We start from the raw sequence: 23,060 nt of genomic DNA on the forward strand, positions 1-23,060 counted from the left end.
CTACTTGGTGGAACACGATGGCCCAAGACCTTACTAAGATACTTCATGTTGTTTTTGCTTTAATTTCTCACTGCTCTGTAAACTGACAAAAAAAAAAGACAGACAGACTCGAGAGATAAGAGAGTTGCTGTACCCAACTAAAGTCTCCATGTGGGATTCAGGCTGAGTTTCAAGGAGCCTTGTTATCCCACTGGTACAGACATTTAATTTGACTCTATACAGAACATCAAATAAATTAGCAGCACCAGGGACATGATGGTGAAATTATTTTTAATTAAGAAATGTCTCAAGAGGCAGGCAAAAGTGCAAAGGCAGAGGGAGATGTTCTTTTGTTAAATCTTCTCAGTATGAATCACACAAAAACAGATTGTATGTAGTATTAATTCAGTCACACTACAGTAATGCTTAAGTGAAAATACTGTAGCCTGGAAAGAATATCTTGATTATGTGCAAGCAAGAAAGACCAGACAGGGCAAGAACAGATAAGCAGTACAAACCCATAAATCCATTGTCCAAGCCACACACACAACACACAATACACACTAACACTAGGAATGAGTGAGGTCTGGATTGTCTATAAACACGTCAGTGGACATTCAACAGCATTACACACTATTAGGAAGAATTTACAACATGGACAGACTTATAAGTCAGCCAAACAGAGTGGGGAAGAAGGAGCAAGACTTATGTTGGCATTTGTGCTGCAAGTATAATTAGTGCTGTTGGAAGAATTAGCGGTGAATCTGTGATATATACACTAACTTGTCTCCAGTATTAACAAGGTGGTCAGTGTGCTGATAACTGGTCACTGCCCTATGGATTCTCCACTATATTATGAATGTCTCATGTGAATTCACAACACAGTGGATTTCATGAAGTGATAAACAGATATACAAACTGTACCGTTTCCTTTGGCAGGGTGATGTACCAATGAACCACAGCACTGATTATGGATTTAGCTGCTTGGTTGCTTAAAAAACTTATGAGTTTTTTTAATATTGGTGTATTTTTCATTTCATGGACAATAAATACAGGTAAAATATGACCTTTACATGGGAATTGCAGACATAATTGTGTTGCTCTTTGCTTAGAAAGATCATTTTACTTTCCAGTTTCCAGTGTAAATGCAGCAGCTCAACGCTGCTTTCCTGTAACTGTCTAAGAGCGTCTTGGATGTCATTCTTGAAACAAATAAAGCTGAACAGGAAACTTGGATTATGTCATTATGTTAAATGTGATTTTCATACTTTCAAGAGAGGCTGGCTTTCCGGCTGAGTTGCTAGTTAAGATTTTTTTTTTTCCCTTCTTGCAGTGCCACAATGCTCAATGCGTCTCCAAGTACGCACGACCAATCTGCAGCAGCGCTCCGCAGACCGCCTGCCAGACATCTGGCTGCTCTTGGTTTATTTCTGGAGGCGCTTCTTTTCGGTAAATCACCCCCCAACAGGTGGATAACTCGATTCGCCAAGAACATCGGTGGAAACAGACCCTGGGGAAATCTGGACGCGATGCGAAACCAGGTGTAATCCACCAAGGAAACTTGGTTGTCGTTTGTTTTCGTCTCCAGGATGTGTTGATGAGCTGGATGCGGCGTGCGTCGGGCTGCGTTTTTTCTCCAAATAAGACCGGATGGAAGTCGTGATCAAAACTGAGCGAATCTGGATGGACAGCAGGAGTACTGTAAAGTCTCCAAAAACGAGAGATCAGAATGCAGACTAGACCCAAACCCAAGAGAAAGACGGACTGGAATCAAAAGGCACTAACGCATTAACAAGCAGGGTCTTCGTGCACATTCACTCCAGTTTGCACCATTGGCAAAATCAAGAAGTTGATGGGAATTAATTTCAAAGCTCTGCACGTCTGTTTTATCGGTTTGTATGTGGTCTCGGGATAATTTCCACAGGAAGAAAAGTGATCTCCATGAGCGAAGTTCCAATGACCAACAGCTCAAAGGTTAGTTATTTGCTCTAATGTTACTGAAAATGTACATTCTCCCTACAAGCAGACGTTTTACGCCAGGCAGGAGTGAAGTGTGCAGATAAACCATGTAACAGGGCGCCTTTACTGTCCCTCAGCAACTGACTGAGGTCCCCAGCAGGCATAAAGAAGAGTCCTCTCTCATTTTCACAACCATTTCTATTTTTACCCGTGTTATTCCCTGGAACATTTCTCGCACACAAACAGAAATAAAAATGTCAGATTTCACCTGTGACTACATCCAGGCGCCATGAACTAGAAATTGCAGCTGCCTGCCAGCTCACACAGACCTGTTGTCTGTTAATTAGTGAATGCTGACAATTTTGTGGTGAGTTTACTCTCACTGTGAGCACATGACATGACAGTGTTCACCAAATGTACTGGGTGGTCTGCTTGAAAGCTCATCTATGCAATACCTTCAAAATAAAAGACATTTTGCCTTGTCCACTGCATTCTCTGTTGGTTCCTCACACAAGTGTTGTAGTAGAACTGCTCAGATTTTTATTTTTTATTTCCAAATCATGTATTGATTACAGGAAACAGTGATTACTAGAAGACAGCCCTCTGCACAACAGGCTGTCTGTGTGTGTGTCTCAATAATAGCATCCACAAATATCAGCAGACCATCCACAGATCCTGCATTGGACTTTCTGCTTGGAGGGAGCCTTATAGTTGCTGTGTTTTGTGGCAATATTGGTCCCAACTTTGCAAACAACCAGTGTATTTATTAATTGAAAAAGGCTAAATTAGATTGATGCAACAGCATTAGAAGCACAGAAAGGGAAAGATGCATACATACTTAAGGTATAATGTGTGATTTCATCTGGCAACCAATGAATAGTGTTGAATTTATTTATTAAATGTATGTTATTGAAATACATCTATTTATATAATCATTTGGCTTACATTCAAATAGCATAGTAATACTGTGGTAAAAAAAAGGATTAGATTGGTAACAGTATAAAAATGAACTCGTTTATTGGCATCAAGGCCTACTTTTACTGAGTGTTACAGGCACAGTGAGTTTGCCAAGCAAGCAGAAAGTTAATGTGTCGGCCAAGAAACAGGCAGAAATAGGCCTAGTGAAGCAGACAACCTCTGTAAAACAACACGTCTTCTGTACACTCCAGTTTTTAGACAGATTGAACCAGCAAGATATAACTTGTTAATTAGCCAGCGTTAGAGGGTTGTGTTTCATTTTGACAGAGCCAGGTTGGCCATTTGTAGTCTTTGGACTATAAGTTAACACCTCCTGGCTCTTAACTTCATTTTTATGTCAGCAATCATCTCGCCTGAGAAAAGAAACTTATGAAGCAACTATTACTTTATGTGTTATTTAAGGATACTGAATTTTCAGCACAGCACACATAGTTTTACACATATTTATAAAGGAAGGAGCTGTTTTTCTTCTTGTTCTTATGCACTAATTAGCCTGCTGTGAGTATGTTAATCCACTCATTATTTACTGCATAGAGACACATACTGTAGAGCAGTAATGAGTTATCCAGAGACACGGGTAGGGGAGACAGGACCATTAAGCACTAGACACCTGAACTCTGTTTTTTTAGAATGACTAATATGTAAACCTTTTTCACCTTAACTCTATTTACTGCTTTTCCTCATATTTTTTATTCTTCACCTTTTCATGTCTTACACTCTCTGTTTTTTGTCCTCTCAGTCTCCCTGTAGTTTTAAAAGCAGCCAATCCCTCATGTTTATATTCACTTTGCTGTGCATCTGGTCAGCGGTGATAGTAAACTAACTATAAAAATTGAGTTTAAAACTATTGTGGTTGCATATTGTGAGGGGATCCAAATACAGGGTTATCTCATTTTGAAAATGTCTGTATGTCTGCCCAGTAGTTAATTATTGTTGCCTGTTTGTACAGTGCCTCTCATCTCTGCTAGACCCCAGAGAACCTAGAGATTTTCATCATTAACTTTACAAAGTACAGTGTCTATGGGAGAACTTTATTATGAAAAGCTGCAGTGCAAAATGTCACCAGCGTCAACTGTCATTTACTTACCAGGCATTACTAATGACATTAACTGAAGCTATTAGTAACTCAAAAATAAAAATATTATCATCCATTTCAGGTTGAGCAGGAGCAGCCACTGCCAACTTTCTTTCCATTTTCCAGGTTTATTTTGGATTTATCTGTCAACACAGAGGAGTGCAGTAATGAGAGATGTTTCTCTGCTCAGAAGGGAACTGTTTTTACCTTTTAGTGCTTGGCGTGTTTGTCTAAAACGGCAAGACTTGCATGAATTTGTGGAACTTGATGAAAATCAAAAACAATAAGTAAATAAATAAATTATAGAAAGTCATTTGTCCTTGTCCCTTCTAGTGTGGACTTTCGCCATCTGGCAGCAGCTGTTGCAGTGTTAGTAGGGTGCTGGTGAGCTGAAGCCCAGGGAGATGTCACAGCTGTACTACCGGCGGACTGACAGCTCCTCGTACCGGGACCGCATCCCACTAAGAATTGTGCGGGCTGAGTCGGAGCTGTCGCCTTTGGAGAAAGCCTACCTTGGAGCTGTGGAGAAGGGGGACTACGCTAGTGTCAAACATGCCCTGGAGGTGTGTGTGTTTGAGTATAAATACATAGAATAATGAATAATTTGATGGGTAAATGGATGAATGGACACAGCCACTGAAACTAAATTATGGATGGATATGGATATAAAATCCTCCATCTAATTGGGTCAATTTAGAAACAGATTTGAGGATTTACGGATAACACATGCAGCCATGATGATCCCCTACTCATTCCCATCAGCATCTGTAGCCTTTATTCAACCTGAGAACTGTGAGACCGTTAATAGACACAATATATTGCTTGAGACCAGCTGTTTGGTGGTGGTATGATAATGAATGGGAAGTCTAAATTAAGCATTATCACATACTAATTAACAGCACAATGCAGCAAGGCTGGCAACACAACAAATGGCTAAAAAAAAACAAGCTGTAGACAAGCGTCATTGTGTCCTCTGACAATGTGGTCATCAGTATTGCAAGAGTCTGGAATCTGTGTTAAGAGTTTCCTTTCAAAAATCAATTTGTGAATTTCATTTAGGGTTAATCCTTACTTTCAATCACAACCTTATTTTGTCAGGAGGCAGAGATCTACTTCAAGATCAACATCAACTGCATCGACCCCCTCGGCCGCACAGCTCTGCTGATTGCCATTGAGAATGAGAACTTGGAAATCATTGAACTCTTGCTGAGCTTCAACGTCTATGTCGGTGATGCTCTGCTGCATGCTATCCGCAAGGAAGTGGTGGGAGCTGTGGAGCTGCTGCTAAATCACAAGAAGCCCAGTGGTGGCATGCAGGTGAGGAGGGTGACTGAGAGGAATGGAAGGAGTTTAAACTACCTGATTTATTTGTGATGGCTGCTGACAAGACGTGGAGGATACAAGAGAGAAACTACAGTTATTGATTAGTGCTGCAACAAAAAAGTATCAACATTTTGTTTTAGTTTGGTATGAAATTATTATTATTATTATTATAGATGATAAAATACACATTATTTGATCCTACATCTGCTACATTTCTACTATTAATCTAAACAGCAAGATGCAGAGCAGCCCTGTGCCAAATCACAGGTGGAAATTTGGATCTATCTGAATGAACTGAGCTCAGTGCAGCATCAAACACTGGTACTCATTGTGTGCTTTATAGGCTGTATGCATTTGCCTGGAGCTTTTTACAGCATGCAAAATAATTGACCCAGTATTGTTGGCAACAACAAAAGCTGACACTTCAGAAAGCTATCTTCATAAGCCTTTTTGGAAAAGGAACAGGTCTTACTGAAAGAGACTTTTAATGAGTATGGTCACTGAGAGAAAAATATGATGTACTCTAGGTGTTATCCAAAGTTAGAGTGTTGCATTTTTAAAGGTTTTGTAAGAGATTAATTGGAGAATGGAAGGCTGCCATTTATAAACAAACCTCTTCAATGAGAAATGCCTGTTTAGAACTTTAATTACTGTAATTAAAAACAAATAGTGTGATTAATTTCAGATTGGTATCCCATTTACACTCATAACACTCCACTCAAGGAGAAGTTTCTTTTATCATTACTTGTACTGGCACACATCTTCTGTGCATATGAACACGAGTACAGTATATCCCTCGCATGATTCCCTTCTCTTCTCATCCTTTTTCAGCAGTAATACGCCATAAAACACAAAGGCACAAATGTTTTTGGCATCATTGATCCACTGCAGGGGAGATGTTTTTGCCCGGCCGGTGTCCTGTTAGACTCTGTGTGCTGGGTTAAATTTTAAAAAGGGGGAAATGAAAAGGAAGAATTTATTAAGGAACAATAGCAAACACAAGCACAAGAGATAGTTGGAGTTGTAGTGTTGTTTATTAAGTGGATGTGTGGGACATCTACGTATTTGCTATGACATCTATCAGCCGCTACATTTCCTCTTTCCTTTCATCTTTTCGTAAGATAGTGCTTCTTCCCATTGCAAGCAGTTGGTGAAAATAAATCACTCTAGCGCTACTAAATCTCCCAAGAGATGCTCATTGATTATATTAAAAGGCTGTCTCAGAAAAGTGCATCCTATGTTTGCTAGTGTCTTCCCTAAGATTTATTTATAAGCAGATTTATTTTATGCTTTGCCGACTGTGGGTATTTGTCTTTCTGTTTTGCAGGCTGACATTTGTAATAATCTTGCAAGTATTGTGGCTTATTTGTTTTCTGTTGAGGAGTGCATTGGATATGAGCATTTTAAACAGCTTCATGTATTATCCTTTGAGTACAGATATCCATCTGTTGGAGCTGGGGCTCAAAGTGTTTCTCAATTAAAAGGGCCTTCGGGTGCTTTTGTTTTCATGTAACTTTTTTCTGTCATTCATTGTTCATAGTCCACATTTTGCTTTATGTTTTTTGGGTCACTGTGCAACCAACAAACAGTACACATAATGTGGTTATGTAAGGGGGTCCCTTTGCTTCCTACATATAACACAGCACATGATGTAAGCATAACAGTGCTTGCTAATGCTTAAATCATAGCTTATATTCTGCAGTGTCATTCAAAAACATAACTGCGCGTTGCCCCACTTTATGCCAGCTTTATCTAAACATTTGTTATTTTGTAGGATGACAGGTGAAAACCAATAGTGAGGCTTTAAAAAAAAGAGCACAGTGAAAACAAAAGCAAAGACACACTGTGAAGTCTCACATCCAGCAGATGCTAATGTTGAATTTTTAATCAATATGCTGCGGTGGATGCCTCATTCCAATAGAAGCAACAAATATGCATTACATGGAGTAGTGCACTATAATTTCCATGCTTGTGCACAGGCCAAGGCTGTTTGATGTAGATTATTTGATGTCCCTCCTCCTCCCACGTGGACAACAGAGTATAGAGCTTATTAGATCACCCTCCTCTGCAAAATATGACGACTCTCAGACGTGGCTCTGTGCCACTCTTTGGAGTTGCTGCTGCCCTATAACGGCTCTGTGAGTAAACAACTCAGGTCATTTGAGTCTGCATGATAAAATTACTTTTGTGTGCATTACGTCCCATATGGATAAAGGAACATTTTTGAGAAACAAATTACCTTGGAGAACAGTGCTAACTCAGCAGATTAACTCAGAGTTTTGTAAAATACAAACATAAATTACACCCAACACTGACCAATGACTAGTTGGTGCTTTTCTACTTCCATTCTAAATATTTTTTCTCAGTATGCTGAGAGTAAAGCAGTAGATATTACATTGAAGTCACTTTCAAATCCATTAATTGTAATTTACCATGTTTTGGGAGGATGATTTTTCCTATATCCCTAAATCCAGTTATCGTGTCCCATGTTGCCTTACTTGTCAGCCTGTCTCTGTGTTTTACTCCCGTTTACAGATAGATTAAACCACCCAGTTGCTTCTGAGAAGTCATATTGATCAGAGAGGTCAATATCGTCATATTGTTAGTGTTGTCAGTACATCAAGCTTTCTGCCTCTTGAAATATCAGTAACCTTAATGACCATAGATTTTTGTCCCCACAGCCCACAGAAGTGTCTTAGGAAATAACGCTCCCATGACAGCAAGCGTACTAGAGCTTTGTTGTCATGGTTACAGTAATAAATGTTATTAGAGCAGTCATGGTTTAGTTAGGTTTAGGCAAAAGTCATCTTGATTACAGGGCCGCAATAGGGAGAAATGGAGAGCTACTATTAGTTTGTAGGGGACTGAGGGAACATCAAGGACAGGTGAGAGGGAGAGTATCTGCTATTTGACAAATATTTTATAACACAAGAAAAGCTGTGCCATAGAAATGCAGAACTTGCATAGACTAATGCTTAGTAATGCAGAATTTAGAGAGTTTTGCATCTATTCAATGCACAATATTTGCACAATATTCTCCTAAAAGATAATCAATTCGATGTTTATGGTAGTGGTGAAGAGAGCTGTCTAACATGTAGGTCCAAAATCTCTCATGGCTGCACAGCTGTGTTGAGTTCTTGTTACTGTGAAGGTCATAGCATAGCATATAATTTCCATCATTTCCATTACTTAAACCATTCAGCGATTCTCAGTTAGCTGAGGAACAGTTGCTCTTCTGTTTTCCTTACAAATCACACTAATGCACGAGAATCTCCGTCATCTTATGTGTGTTGTCAAACATGATTTCCTATTTGCTGATGTCTTTGCCACTTTAGTCACTGTTCCCATTGCAACACAACACCAGTCAGTCGAGCAGTCGCTGTGACTGCATCTCCTGCCACCCATGCGTCAATAATGAAGCATCCTTCTTTCTCTCTTAGATGTTTTCCCCTTGCCAATCATAATCAACTGGCTCTGCTCAGCATTTTTATACAGGCCACAGAGCATGACTGGATGTTAATTGCTTAGTTGAACCATGCAGAGTACCTCTGTGCAAGTATCTGCATTTGCTGTGTTTTAGCTTTTTCCTCTGATTTGTCACATACATATCTATATATATCTATATATATAAATATATGTCACACTGTCACACGGTTGCTAATATGCCTTGATACTTCAAATTCTTCCCAGTTGCATTTTTATCCTGCAGTGATCTAAATCACTGTCTGTTACATTTCTCCCGCACCACAGAATCTGATAATGGGCTTTCAATTAAAATAAGTCAGAAGGGCCAGCTTACTCCTCGGCAGCCCACAGTCATGTATTTCCACTGAATGACACAGGAATAGCAAAGGGGCTTAGCTGGAGTAGGTGATAAGAGGGTTAGGTGAAATGAGTTTTTTTTTTTTTTTTTTTCTGAGTATAATGATTCCCTCTTCAGTGTGTGAATTACTGATGCTTTTTACTACACTGGGGCATGTACCCTGTCCAGCGGTCTTGATATGGATGCCATTTTGTCTGTGACTTTGACCGTGAGTTTAATTTCTCGCTGGTATTTGGCCAGTTTTAACTGCAACTGCCAAAACATCTAACAACTGTTTTATTGATCCTACTTATGTTATTTATAACATTGTTGTTTTTTGAGACCTTTAAACTGCAGGTACCTTTTCAGGCTTCAAGAGAAAACGGCTCTTATTTCTATAAATTGCTAATATCAGGCTGAATGTGCAGCTTTGAGAGCTTTATTTAATGGAATGTATGTGTGGTTAAAGATTAAGTTCTTTCCTATCTCCTGAAAGGTTCCTCCTATCTTATTGGACAAGCAGTTCTCCGACTTCACCCCTGACATCACTCCTATCATCCTTGCTGCACACACCAACAACTATGAAATTATCAAGCTGCTGGTGCAGAAAGGTGTGTCAATGCCACAGCCACATGAGGTGGGTAAATCATATGTTCCTCATTTGTAGTGCAAATTGATGTTGTGTTTTTCTGCTATTATCAGCTTAAAATTCCAGATCTTCAAAATGTCAACAACAGCTTAGGGAATAAACCAAAGTCTTGTCAGGCTGCAGCCTGACTAGATTGAAGCTTTCACATTATCTAGTGGATTGTGAAAGTATTTGTAAGCCTAGAAGGTCTCTGTTCCATTGAATATCTTACTCAGATAATAAAGGAGATAATGGGCTTTTGTTCAACAGCAGCAATTTGTAGCTGCAGATAATTTAATTCCATTTATAATGGTAGAGGTGTATTTACTATAATATACTTGACCCACAAAGTGATATACTAAACTAAGCAAATCAAATATTATCAGAATGCAACAGTTAAATCTAAGTTGTACATGTTTTCTGATGTAATTTATGGTTTTTTGTTTTTTCAAACTCTTAATAAAAATGTATAAATATGCCCGCAATTTTTAAAGTAAAACATTTACACCTACACTTCAACATTTAAATAGCATCTCACCCCATTTAATTCACATAACAGATAAAGCATATGCATTGTTATTACTGAACAAAGGCAAGCTTCATTAAAATGTACCCATGCTTTGTTTGATGTTGCAGGTGCGCTGCAACTGTGTGGAGTGTGTGTCTAGTTCTGATGTGGACAGCCTGCGGCACTCACGCTCACGCCTCAACATCTACAAAGCACTGTCTAGTCCGTCGCTAATTGCCCTCTCCAGCGAGGACCCCTTCCTTACAGCATTCAGGCTCAGCTGGGAGCTGCAGGAGCTCAGCAAGGTCAGGCATCGAGAGCCGTCTAACAGTGGAACTGGAAAATCATGATCTGATATTAAGGAACTTAAATATTCACTTAATCTATTTTGCATTAGTCAACCTCTATATGCCCTTTCACAGTACCATTATGTGGCCTTCAGTAACTTCTCAATTTAGTCTACAATCATTAATATTAAGTGATAGTACAAACTGATCTTGGTAAATGAAAAGATACACCTGTTCAGCTTTGACTTAGTAAAACTAAACAATAAATAATGAAATAATGAAAATGATAGAAGCCTCTAGATCACACTGCATATGTCTCTCTGCTTTAGGTATTAACTTAAACTAATTCAATGTTATTTTATATAAATGTTTGTATGTATGCAGTTATGCATTTGAGTTGGTTATGGGAATTTTTTATATGTCTTTTCCTGAATATGAGATGAAAACCATTTGAAAACAAGGTTTGTTGAGGTGGTCTATTTGATAAATATTTGTAAACAAGTTTGAATCTGTTTCATGGCACAAAATAGCCAGACGCAAGGTGCAATTTACTGTAGAATCACTTCTTTCTTTCTGACATTTGCCCCGATGCCCAGATTGTGTATACACTGCATCTATTCCTTTCAGGTGGAGAATGAGTTCAAATCCGAGTATGAGGAGCTGTCACAGCAGTGTAAACAGTTTGCCAAGGACCTCCTGGACCAGACGCGGAGCTCCAGAGAGCTGGAGATGATCCTCAATTACAGAGACGACATTAACTTATTGGAGGAGGAGGGCAACAATGACCTGGCGAGACTCAAGCTAGCTATTAAGTACCACCAAAAAGAGGTAAGCTTGCTGAATTAGTGCATTAATATCAAGAAGTTAATAATGATCATTGATCAACCTTGCATGCAGTTTTGCCCTAAGTATAAAGTATTCAGGATTATAGGAGCTGTGAGAGAAAGCTAATATTTTTTTTTATGATTTTCCTTTTAGTATCAGTTAATTCTTTCTGTCCACTATTTTTTGCCACTTAATCTCCAGGACAGGTGGCTGTTAGGTTTCAATGCCACATGCCCCAGGCCACATTCACTGCATGTTGTCTGGGGAAGTCTGCCAGGTTTTTATTGCTCCAAGCCAATACTTTCTTCTCACAGGTGTCTCTCACAGCCAGTACGAGTTAGTGTAATGATGTTAGATTAGCATCAGGTTCTTTTGTAATGTTGTTACAGTAGATGCTGGTTTTGTCAGTTGGTTCTATAGACAGACAGGAAATGTATTTCAGCTTAAAGTCAGTACTTGGCTTTATGTTAGGACTGTTTCCTTTTATAGCTACATAAGCTGTGTTCATTCATTTGGTTCCAGTTAGTGGTTATATCATCCACAAGAACATAACCTGTTGAAGGGGTTTTTACATGCTCTAAAACATACTGAACATCCTCTTTAAGGATCTGCGATGTTTAATGCATGACACGCATGTTGCATCTATTTTTAATGCACTGGGAAAACATACTGTAATTGAGACATGATTACTTCGACGTCAATTTCCTGTTTCCTAGTGAGCTAGTGGGCTGTTTATGCAGCAACTTTGTAGGAACTGAATTGCATTTCAAACATATATAAATAATTATGAGAGTAATTAGAGCACAAACCTGATAAGTAAAAAATAATATACAGCTTTACAGTCTACTGATGAATACTTTCTTTCTGTTATCTGAGAAACACTTTCCCTGTGGATGCAGCCATAAACAACAAATACTATATGCTAATTTGAAAATGCATTTTAATTCTAATCCTAGTAGGGTTTAATAAATGTGTGCTGCTACATATCTAAACCATCAATACCATGTCCTGTATAATGGAGTTTACTTCCTCCAGCAAGTAGTAAATGGTTAAGTAAATATGACAGCCCACGATTGTTCATCTGAATATAACGTTGAAAGAGAATTAATGAGGGAGCAGACGCTATTATTCAGAAGTGACTTCTTTTGGCTACCTTTTGCTTGGAGCTCTGCTTGGTTGTCAGAGCAGCTACACTTACAGGGAAGTTTCGATTTATGACACCGCTGTTTCTTCCGTCATCAATCCAGTTGTTGCAAAGGGAGACACAGTTTGGCAGATGAGCATGTCCAGTCACCAAAGGGCAATTGGGAGCAGTGCAAGTGCACAGGTGGACATGATGATGGACAGTCCGCTGTCGTCTTAACCAACATTTCAAGTGTTTGGCAGTAAATCTTTCATTGCAAACACTGTAAACAAACATCTCCACCACTGTTCCCCCTCACATCTCCCTTCTCCAGAAGTGTTTTCATTATTAAATTGATGCCCCAATCTGCCCTTCACCTGCATGCTATTTATAATGTCCTGTGATTGAACTACTGTAGGACTTTGATGGAGGACAGTGTCTCATGATGTGGGTAAAAATTCACTTAGCTTTTGAAATGACAAATGTCCCAGCTACTTAGGCAGGTTAGTCATTTCAGTGTAAAGTTACAGTTTCTGTAAATGCTCAATCTGTGGAGGTGGGGATGAAAAAACAAATCATAAATGTGCCACCGCACCTATTTTTACCTCTTACCAAATGTGTTTCTTTGTTCTAAATTCAAGTTCCACTTTTATTCATTTTTGTGACAAGTGAAGAAATGTGCCATTTTCTACCTGGTTTCAAATTCACCCAACAAGAACAAAGAGTATCTCTAGGAAAGAGCTAGAGACATAGCACACTTCATTTATTATTTGTTTGCACAATATTTGGTGTTGCAGTGATTTATTTCTTAAAAATTCAGCCACACAATTCACAATTGTTCTTTACTGGTATTGAGCAGACAACAGCAAAGACTTTGGCCGGGGACTTGCTTCTCATTTGAATGAGAATTTGCAGTAGATTTTCAGTTAAGCTCAGTGAAGCACTGGCCCTGTAACTACATTTTCTACCGCAGTCTCCTGTGAAGGGAAAATGACATCTGTGCAGTGTAATTGGACATACACATACACACACTCACACACACACACACACAGACGTAGTTACAGGGATTGCCTTGTGGTTGTGATGAGCTTTAAGCCAGACAGGGTTTTGCCCCCTGCAAGACACTGAGGGTTAAGTGGACACTTAGTTGAACTGGAAAGGCTCGTTTGACAGTTTTCTTTAGAGAACAGTTATTATATCCAGGGCATTTTGTCTGTGATGTGATCACCACTTATCTCTTTCGGCAATTTTTCACACAAGACTCAAGCTCTTATAATTGGCATACCATAAAGCCTCAGTGAGTGTGTGTTGTTTTTTATAATGCTGACTCTTGAGTGAGATTTTCAGTGAAGTCACAAAGAACTTATTTTTGGTCTTTAACCGAACAAAAAACAGGACAATTCTACTATAAGCCCTTGTATGTGTGCACCCTCGTGTGGTTTTGTATTTATCCCTGCATCTGGTGTATGTTTTCCTGCTTTGCTGCAGCAGTGCACCCACAGTTTAGAAATGCAGTTTAAAAGGGTCTAAAGAGATATCTCCACAGGCCTCTCATCTAAAGAACTGCTCTAACAGAGCAGGCGGCGCTTTGATGCTGCAGGTGGCCAAATCCGATAAATGTGATCCATAACACACAGACATTAAAGTGTTGATTATCCTCTTTACCTCCCTGAGGGTTTTAAAAGTGGATTACTCTCATTTGTACTGACATACTTGCCGAATGTAGGTGAGCACACTGAAGAATCACAGAATGACTGAAAACAGACTGTCTCTTTAATATTTGAAAGTTTTCAGGGGTACCAAGGGACATTTATCAACTTCACTTGCTGTAGTTTGACATTGCCCCCTTGTGATTTCTCATAAAAACTGCAATTCAATATTTCAAGATGTTTTTCTTGTCTCCGTTAAATTGAGATGGAGTTGAGAGATATCTGCTTACATAGGTCACTTTCCGATATTGGCCTTGAAATTTTAATTTTCTTAAAACGTGAAATAGATACGGCACTTGTTCTCAGTGCAGTTTGGAAAAAGTAAATTAGGGAGACATTGTGAAAGAGGTGTTCAGCACCAGCTGCATTAAGATTCTTCTGCAATTTCAAACAGGTTAAAGGTTTAGCAATGTTTGTTGACTTTCCGATTAACTTAGAACATATGAAAAGTGGACAGATAATGACTCTACTGTGCAGTAAATACTACTTTACTACTTAACTTTACTTCTGTTACATGACTATAGGTGGACAATAGTGGTGGTGAGGGTGTGATGAAGATGATTATTGGTGACAGTGGCAATAATTATTATTAGTAGTAGTATAGTAGTAGTAGAAGTAGTAGTAGTAGTAGTAGTCTGTCAGCCCTGTAATAGTCTGGGGTCCAGTGAGAGCTGGCATTGTCTCCAACCCTGACAGAAAAATCTGATATGATGACGAATGGATGGATGGAGAAATATTCATATTATGGTCTAAACTCTTGACTTCTTTTATTGCAGCGCTTATGAAAACAAGAACCACAAAAGTCTGGTTGGTGTTCTTGTCAGACATTTTATTTTGGTGAAGCTGTAGCATGTGTAGAAAGCACCCTCACTTGTCCAGTCACACAGTGATAAGCACCTTCCTGGCATTTTTGGATGGTTGACTGTGGAGAGAGGCAGGAAAGGATGTAGAAGGACTTTTCACAACCGGGCTCAAGACCTGGAGAGACTCTGTTTGAGTAGTGTGAACAAGTCAAATATGACACATTACTACTGCTGACTGTTGGAAGTGATTGTGACAGATGAACCAACAGCGCCATAACGGGTGGTGTGTGGCATGTTTTGACTTTATCGCTGAAGGAAAAAGCAACAGAATAGATCCTCTAGAGAACCTGGGAACTACTTTTGTGTAATGTATGGAAACTAATACTAAACAAAGGAAATGAGCCAAGCAAATCGCCCTGTCACAACTAGCTTCTTCAGGCATTAAGGGAAGTATGTGAAGTCACTACTTATGGAAACTTTGGACAAATATATTAGCATTAATGCATTTCCTAATTACAGCGGTAATTATCTTAATTTGAGACCTCATTAGAATCCCTGTCAGTGTTTAATATATCACTGTGATTAAGGCAAGACATCATGCAACTTAAGTACCTTTTGTTAACTGTCATTAATTAAGTATAATGTTCTGACAAGCAGTAAAAGAAATCCAAGCTAAAAATGAAATCTACATGAAAGGACCACTTACTTATGTCTCCAAAAGTGCAAATACCTGTGACGGCAGAGATGTGACAAAATGATCAAAGCTTTCTTTAAATAGACGGAACAATTCTTTCTATATCTGCAGCAGAATCTAAAACAAGATCATTACGAGACTTGTGCCCACGAGTCTGCTTTAGACTTTTGGTGCAACTTAATGAGGTTCGCAGTTTTGCCTGTAATAAGGTTCTTGCTCAAAGGAGACATATGAAAACTGAAAATCAACAGGGGCTTTTTTCCCTTTCCCCTTTATTCTTTGATCATCAGAATGTGTTGGCTGTACAAAGAGTTGAAGCCATATCATTGACCCCCACTGTTATTATAATGCTCTCTGTTGCTCCCTCTCTTTCTCCCTCTCTCTCTCTCTATCTATCTATCTAGCTATCTCTCTCTGTCATCTGGAAAAAGTATTCCTTTCCACTTCCGATCATCCATGAAATTGCCCCCCCAGCCCTCCACTCCCTCTCTGCATTCCTCTCCAGTTGTTTTGGTAACACTGTATTTGAAGTATGGAAATGTGAGAAATTCTCGTCCAGACCCTGACGCAGATAGGGATCTGTGGTTCCCATAGTAACGAGGCTGCAGAGTTGGTGAATTGGCACCCACCGGTGCCAGTCGACACTTTGACTCTGATGTTGAGGCTCAACGTGATATTTCACAACATTTTGTTCGCCTGCGTAAGTGTCCCCATGCATGTGTGCTCATGCTGTTAAACTCATTTATACAAATTGTTTTTAGTTATGAGAATGGATCCCAGATATCTGTAAATGATCACAGAAGGTCTCAGTCCATTTGGTTAAGGCAGCGATTCACAGTTTTTTATGAACTGATATTTTGGCCTTAATAGTAATTTTTAAATTGTGCTCAGTTAGGAGGAGGTATATGAGAAGCATGGTGTTATCTCAAGAGAGTCGACAAGAAATACAATGCAGTCATCTAAAACAATCATCCTCTAGTGTTAATGGCCTTGCTGCTTGTTTTTAAATTCAAAACGTCAGTGTTCACCTTTGTTATCACACAGGCTGAAATGTTTCCACGGCTTTGTTCATTCTTAAACATCAGTATCAGGAACAAAACATTTAACATTACAAAAAGAGAGATAAGGAAAAACATTTGAAAAGGTTGAAATAATAAAGTAAGATGCAGGTTTGTGTGTTAACTCGTTAGCTGAGTTTATCCTAAAATATTGATGTGTTATAATAATTTCAGTTGAATTTTTGACACCACCAACACATCCTGTTCTTCTGCTTGTACCATACGCTCTAAGCCAGATTTCAGTGCTGTTACTAATCCTGGCATGTGTCCACTAGGGCATTATTTTCTGTGTAAAACCATTAAAACTTCTCAGGCTAATGATGCTGCCTCCCAGCAGGCAATCACACCTTAAATGAATGTCTGAGAAATTATTCAGAGTCATATTTATTTCATCTTTCTAACTAAGACAGATGAAAAATAAAACTTTCCCATCTCTTGTTTTATTTCTTTATAGTTTGTGGCGCAGCCAAACTGCCAGCAGCTTTTAGCGTCCCGTTGGTATGACGAGTTTCCTGGCTGGAGGCGGCGCCACTGGGCAGGGAAGTTCGTCACCTGTGTCTTCATCGGCCTCCTCTACCCCTTGTTTGCTCTCTGCTACCTCATAGCACCTAAGAGTCGCTACGGCCTCTTCATCCGCAAGCCCTTCATCAAGTTCATCTGCCACACTGCATCATACCTGACCTTTCTATTCCTGCTGCTCCTCGCCTCCCAGCACATTGTCACCACAGAGCAGGGCAGGCAGAATAGGCAGGGCCCTGCACCAACCACTGTGGAGTGGATGATCCTGCCCTGGGTGCTGGGTGAGTAAAAACGATGATGACTGACGGCAGTTGGGAATTGTTGTAAGTGGGTGTCATCATGTACAAAAATAACACTGTGGCTTATTTCATGTGGGTAAAAGGGGGATAGCTATTCAACTCATCCATTTTGTAAGAGTGCATTTTTTCCGTCAGTTTAGTATGGTAGATAGCTTTCATTATAATACCCATGAGCCTCAGCTGGTGTCATGAACATACCTGTCAGAGGTGCAAATCGGAGATGTACCAATTTCAGAATACCCTGTCATTGCAAAGACTGTATCACAGTTGCCAAATGTATCTAAAGCTGCTTCAGAATATATTTGCTTTAAGGTGCTGCAACAACACCTGAAATAGAGGTTTAAACCACAGGTGTGAGTTATTCTGTGCATGTACCTGCACAGTACATGCACAGGATAACTATATGCTAAAAGAAAACAAGTACTGTACCTCCATATTTAATGGTCATATAAAAATGTTAATCATATTTTTTATAGGATTCATCTGGGCAGAGATCAAACAAATGTGGGATGGTGGTTTCCAAGACTACGTTCATGACTGGTGGAATCTGATGGACTTTGTCATGAACTCTCTATACCTGGCCACCATCTCCCTCAAGATTGTAGCCTATACTAAGGTAACCAGCTAAAACTGTGTCTATAAACAGTGTCTATGTCTACTATCTATCAATGCCACTAGAATAAACAGGTGTAGTATCTTCTCGTTTTAACTGTTCCCTATTCTTTTCCCTGTTCAGTACAGTGGCAATAAACCCAGGAACCAGTGGGAAATGTGGCACCCAACACTGGTAGCGGAGGCACTGTTTGCCATAGCAAACATTTTCAGCTCCTTGCGCCTAATTTCACTGTTCACAGCCAACTCTCATCTGGGGCCACTGCAGATCTCTCTTGGGCGAATGCTGCTTGACATCCTGAAGTTCCTCTTCATCTACTGTCTGGTAAACATAAACACATTTAATCACAAGAATGAACCCAACGCATGCAAAACTAACATTGCATTGACTTTGAACACACTTGTCCTTCTCCAGGTCTTGCTGGCCTTTGCTAATGGGCTGAACCAGCTGTACTTCTACTATGAGACCAAGGCTTCGGACGAAAAGGGAAAATGCAAGGGCATCCGATGTGTAGAGCAGAATAACGCTTTCTCTACGTGAGTTTACATGACTCCAAACTTCCTGGCATGTGTAGTGTAGATGTGTGATGTTGTGAAAGCAGGTGGCAAAGAAAGAGAGATGTGTGAGTGTGTATATTTCTATGTTGCAAAATGTGTAAAATCTCCAAAAAAAGTCTTAAAAATTAATAAGGGTGATAGAAATGAATCTATAAATAAAGTGTTCACCAGTGGCAATACATCACTGTTATCTGTGTATCTTTTGCAGGTTATTTGAGACCCTGCAGTCTCTCTTCTGGTCTATCTTTGGTCTGATCAGCCTGTATGTGACCAACGTGGATGCAGACCACCAATTCACAGAGTTTGTTGGTGCCACAATGTTTGGCACCTACAATATCATCTCACTGGTGGTCCTCCTCAATATGCTCATAGCCATGATGAACAACTCCTATCAGCACATTGCTGTGAGAACTGATCTGGTTTTAAAAAACTGTGTAAGGAATAGATAACACAACACAGACATGTTCTTTCAAATGTGCCCTAATTTTGATTTCAGGATCATGCAGACATTGAGTGGAAGTTTGCCAGGACAAAACTGTGGATGAGTTACTTTGAAGAAGGGGCCACTCTGCCGGCCCCATTCAACATCATCCCCAGTCCCAAATCGTTCTGGTACCTCTTATGTTGGATTAAGAGGCAAGTGTGCAAGAGGGCAAACTCCAAGCGCCCTGAAAGCTTTGGAACTCTTGGAGTAAGTAAGACAGTGTGTTTCACAAAAAAGGAGGAGGGGAATCTGGTTTATTTTCAGACTGAATTTTTATTAATACTCCATCATGATTGCTTTTCTTTGCAGCCCAAAATAGTTCAATCCATTGCTGAGATGATAGAAATTAAACTTTGCAGCAAAGACTTTTTGGTTTTGTGTGCTGCATCACTCATCATTAATGTCATATGTTCGTAGACACACAAATAGCAAAGTTAAAACAGAAGATTGGTGATACTGTGGAAATAAAATGGAATGTGTTTACGTTTTTCTCTCATCTCCCTCTGTCATTCTAACTCTCTCCCTCGCTCTGGCATCTGATGTTTTGCAGAGAAGAGCAGCGGAGAATGTGAGAATCAATCATCAGTATCAGGTGAGTGTAGTCTCTTTCAAAGCAAGCTGGAAGTGTTTCTATTCTCCTCTCTGCTGTTGTGTGTGTGTCTGTGTGTGAGAGAGAGTGCATGCGTGAGTGGAACAGATCACACATTCTGATCTTTGACTGCTTTCTACCATTTCAATTGAATCTGTCAATAGTATGCTCTTGCAATGGCACACATACAATAAAACTAACAATTAAAGTGAGTGGGATTTCTCGTTTGTATATATCTGCAGGGGGTTATTGTATTATTTTGTAGAGGAGATGAATGCTTGAAATATTTCTCCTTTTGTGCATGCAATAGTCACTGCCCGTCCAAAAAAAAGGCACACGCTCTAATATTTTGTTGGACTGCCTTAAGCTTTGAATACGGCACACATTCACTGTGCCATAATTTTGATAAACTTCTGCAATGTCACAACATTTATTCCTGTCCAGAGATGCATTCATTTGCCAAGATCTTGTTTTGATGAAGGGAGAGTCAAACCCATGAGCAAAGCCTTCTCCAGCACTTCCCAAGATTCTTAATGGGTTTAAGATCTGGACTCACTCCATGTGTAAAAATGATGTGTCATGCTCTCGGAACCACTCTTCCACAATTAGAAAATGTTACTTTGCTGTTGTAGGAAGTACTGAGGAATCTGGTGAAACGCTATGTGGCCGCCATGATCAGAGATGCCAAGACGGAGGAAGGCCTGACTGAAGATAACTTCAAGGTAAGTCGTGCAAAGAAGAAGAAAATGCAGATACACTGCTGATGAATATAGTGGAGCATTTAGCAGTTCAGGGACGGTGCCAGTGAAATGGCCACTCAGCTCACATTTATTAGGTGTCCAGAACTGACTCCAGTCTAATGATAATGTTAGTCGGGTTCTGCTTGAGATGAAAATATGCAAGCTTGTGCTAAAAGGTTTGAGCTATGAACTTAAAAAGTATGTCAGTGGTGCTTTATTCGGCTTGTTTTTACCCTGAAGCGGCCAAACAACAGTTAGTTTTTAGTCTTCTATATAAATAGATTAATTTAGAAAACCATATACAGAAAAGTAAAGTGCCCATCATTTAGCAATATTGAGCCTTGCCATTTTTATAGTGTCTCAAAACTATATTAAAATGTTTTACATGCCTTGCGGGGAAAATAAGGTGCTTTATTATTGTTTTATAAATTACACTTTATTCACTTAGTATCGACTGAGCTGAAATTCAGTCAATACTCTGCGACAACTGAGACTAAGAGTTGCAGTAAATGAAAAGTTAATGTACCAGTGTGGGCTTACTCTATGCTTTACTTTTTCAGGAGTTGAAACAAGATATATCCAGTTTTCGTTACGAGGTGATGGGCATGATGAAGACAGGGAAGACTAGTCTACAGGGAGCAAAGGCCAGCGGCAGCTCAGTGGAGTCCAGTCTTGCTTACCCTAATTTCTCGCTCAAAGTTGCCCCCTGCCCTAAAAGCAGCCAGGTAAAGAGCAAACTCAACCGTTTCAAAATCACCACATCCATCATCAAGCAGACCAGTTCTGCAGTTTCACCCAGGCCACCTGAAGCCTCTAACGGTCTCCCTAACGGACTTTGGTCTCTTGTCACTGATGAGCACGCAAGTGAAAAGTCGAGCCAGAGGAGAAACTTCCCCAAAGACATCTCTGACTTTGGCTTGTTCCAGAAACGCCACTGGAGCAGCAACGATGCCGCCTCAGGTGCAGGGGAGATTTCCAGAAAGATGTACTCTTTATCTGAGGTAGTAGGAGAGTCTGAGGGCTCAGAGGCAGAGGAGCAGGTCGAAGAGCCTACGGCTAAAGACGAGCGTGAAACAAAACTCTCAAAGGGAGAAGAGGAGGAGGAAGCTGCAGTGAACGAGGCAGCTACTGAGAATGACGAGTTCCTCAACACCAACAGCAGCGTGGAGAAGGACTGACAAAAACAAACCACGGCAAAGGACAAAGACAGTTTACCTTGCAGTGACCCAGTAGCTGATGAATGTTTGTCAGGGTCTACAGAGAAGAAGCATAGGATGTGATACATGAACATAACTCCAGGCCGTGTGATGCTGGAGCGAAGACAAAGAGAGACTGACAATCAGTGTGAGCTTCAAGTGAAGGAGGCTGTTTCTGAAACATTATGTGTTATTGTTTTGTTTTTGTTTGTTTTATTTGCAAAGAGTCTAACTTTTCCAGTTATTACCAAGCTAATGATCAGCTTTGATCTTTGGAGACTCAGGGAGGCCTTTGGTTTCAATGTTTTAAAATGCAGTTATATCAGCAGTGGAGATACAACAATGATAATTGGAGCTCTGTGTGAGCATCACACGGATTTAGATTTAGAATAAACTCATTTAATCTCTTCTTTACAGATGATTGGAAAATAATTATTTCCTGTAACTGATAATGTCTTCTCTTTTAACCAAATCTCTCTCCTTTGCCCTCATCGGACGTGTGCCCCTGTCTTTTTATGTTATCCACTGTTCACCATACTCTCTATAAATCTCTCTACCTCTTTTCCTTTCCTGTGCATCTCCACACCGCTTCATCAGTCCCCACTCTTGTCTCACTAAAGCAATAGATGTATTCTGTTTTAGACTAAATTCTTTGCCTTATGCTGTCTGTTTCTGCACTTTACACACTTTATACTGGCATCTCAATGTATCTAGAAGACGTGTCAAGCTCTGATGATGCAACAACAACTCTGTCAATGTTTTGCTATGCAAAAATCTGGGACTGCGATTTTTCCTTGCAAGGAGGATGATTGTATATTTTAAAGGTGACAGTTCATGACCGGTATTCTCATACCTGTGACGTAGAACCTGGTCAACCGCCAGTGAAAGAAAAGAACTGTAGGATGTATACATTATAAACACAGCCTATCAAGCATTTAAAGCAAGATGTTATTCATGTTTTATTCCTCCTACAGAAAACAGATTTGCTGTTTTTAACTGGTACCTTTAGATGTCATGTTAGTTTGAATGAATGGTGTTTTAGAAATGAAAACATCAAAAATTATTAAGAATAAACCTAAAAATGCACTCTTTATTTGGATTTTTTTTTTTTCTTTTGTTCGGTGCAGATTGCAGAGAGACTCAGGTGTGAACTCGAACGTTCAATACAACACTGTTCAGTCATAATGGAACGCCACAGTTTACTGATGACATTATTTGATGATGACATCCATTTTTTACAGCAGCATCTGTATTTTATTTGCTGTTTTCATGTGTTTAGTCTGTTGTTGCATGTTTATCCAATGTTTCACAG

The 23,060-nt window shown here is 39.6% G+C and overlaps 1 protein-coding gene across 1 annotated transcript; it reads left to right on the forward strand.

The window, feature by feature from the left end:
- Window positions 1-1,454: 1,454 nt before the first annotated feature.
- trpc4a (transient receptor potential cation channel, subfamily C, member 4a) lies at window positions 1,455-22,768 on the forward strand. The gene is made up of 15 exons (XM_026370122.1): window positions 1,455-1,953; window positions 4,325-4,554; window positions 5,090-5,308; window positions 9,613-9,753; window positions 10,381-10,557; window positions 11,167-11,367; window positions 17,206-17,551; window positions 18,046-18,185; window positions 18,306-18,506; window positions 18,597-18,718; window positions 18,948-19,143; window positions 19,236-19,430; window positions 19,774-19,815; window positions 20,445-20,534; window positions 21,113-22,768. The coding sequence occupies exons 2-15, from the start codon at window positions 4,396-4,398 to the stop codon at window positions 21,728-21,730; spliced, it is 2,847 nt and encodes a 948-aa protein (XP_026225907.1). The 5' UTR covers window positions 1,455-1,953; window positions 4,325-4,395; the 3' UTR covers window positions 21,731-22,768.
- Window positions 22,769-23,060: the final 292 nt, after the last annotated feature.

The sequence above is a fragment of the Anabas testudineus genome, chromosome 14 (assembly GCF_900324465.2).
Source record: "Anabas testudineus chromosome 14, fAnaTes1.2, whole genome shotgun sequence".
Taxonomy (NCBI): Eukaryota; Metazoa; Chordata; class Actinopteri; order Anabantiformes; family Anabantidae; genus Anabas; species Anabas testudineus.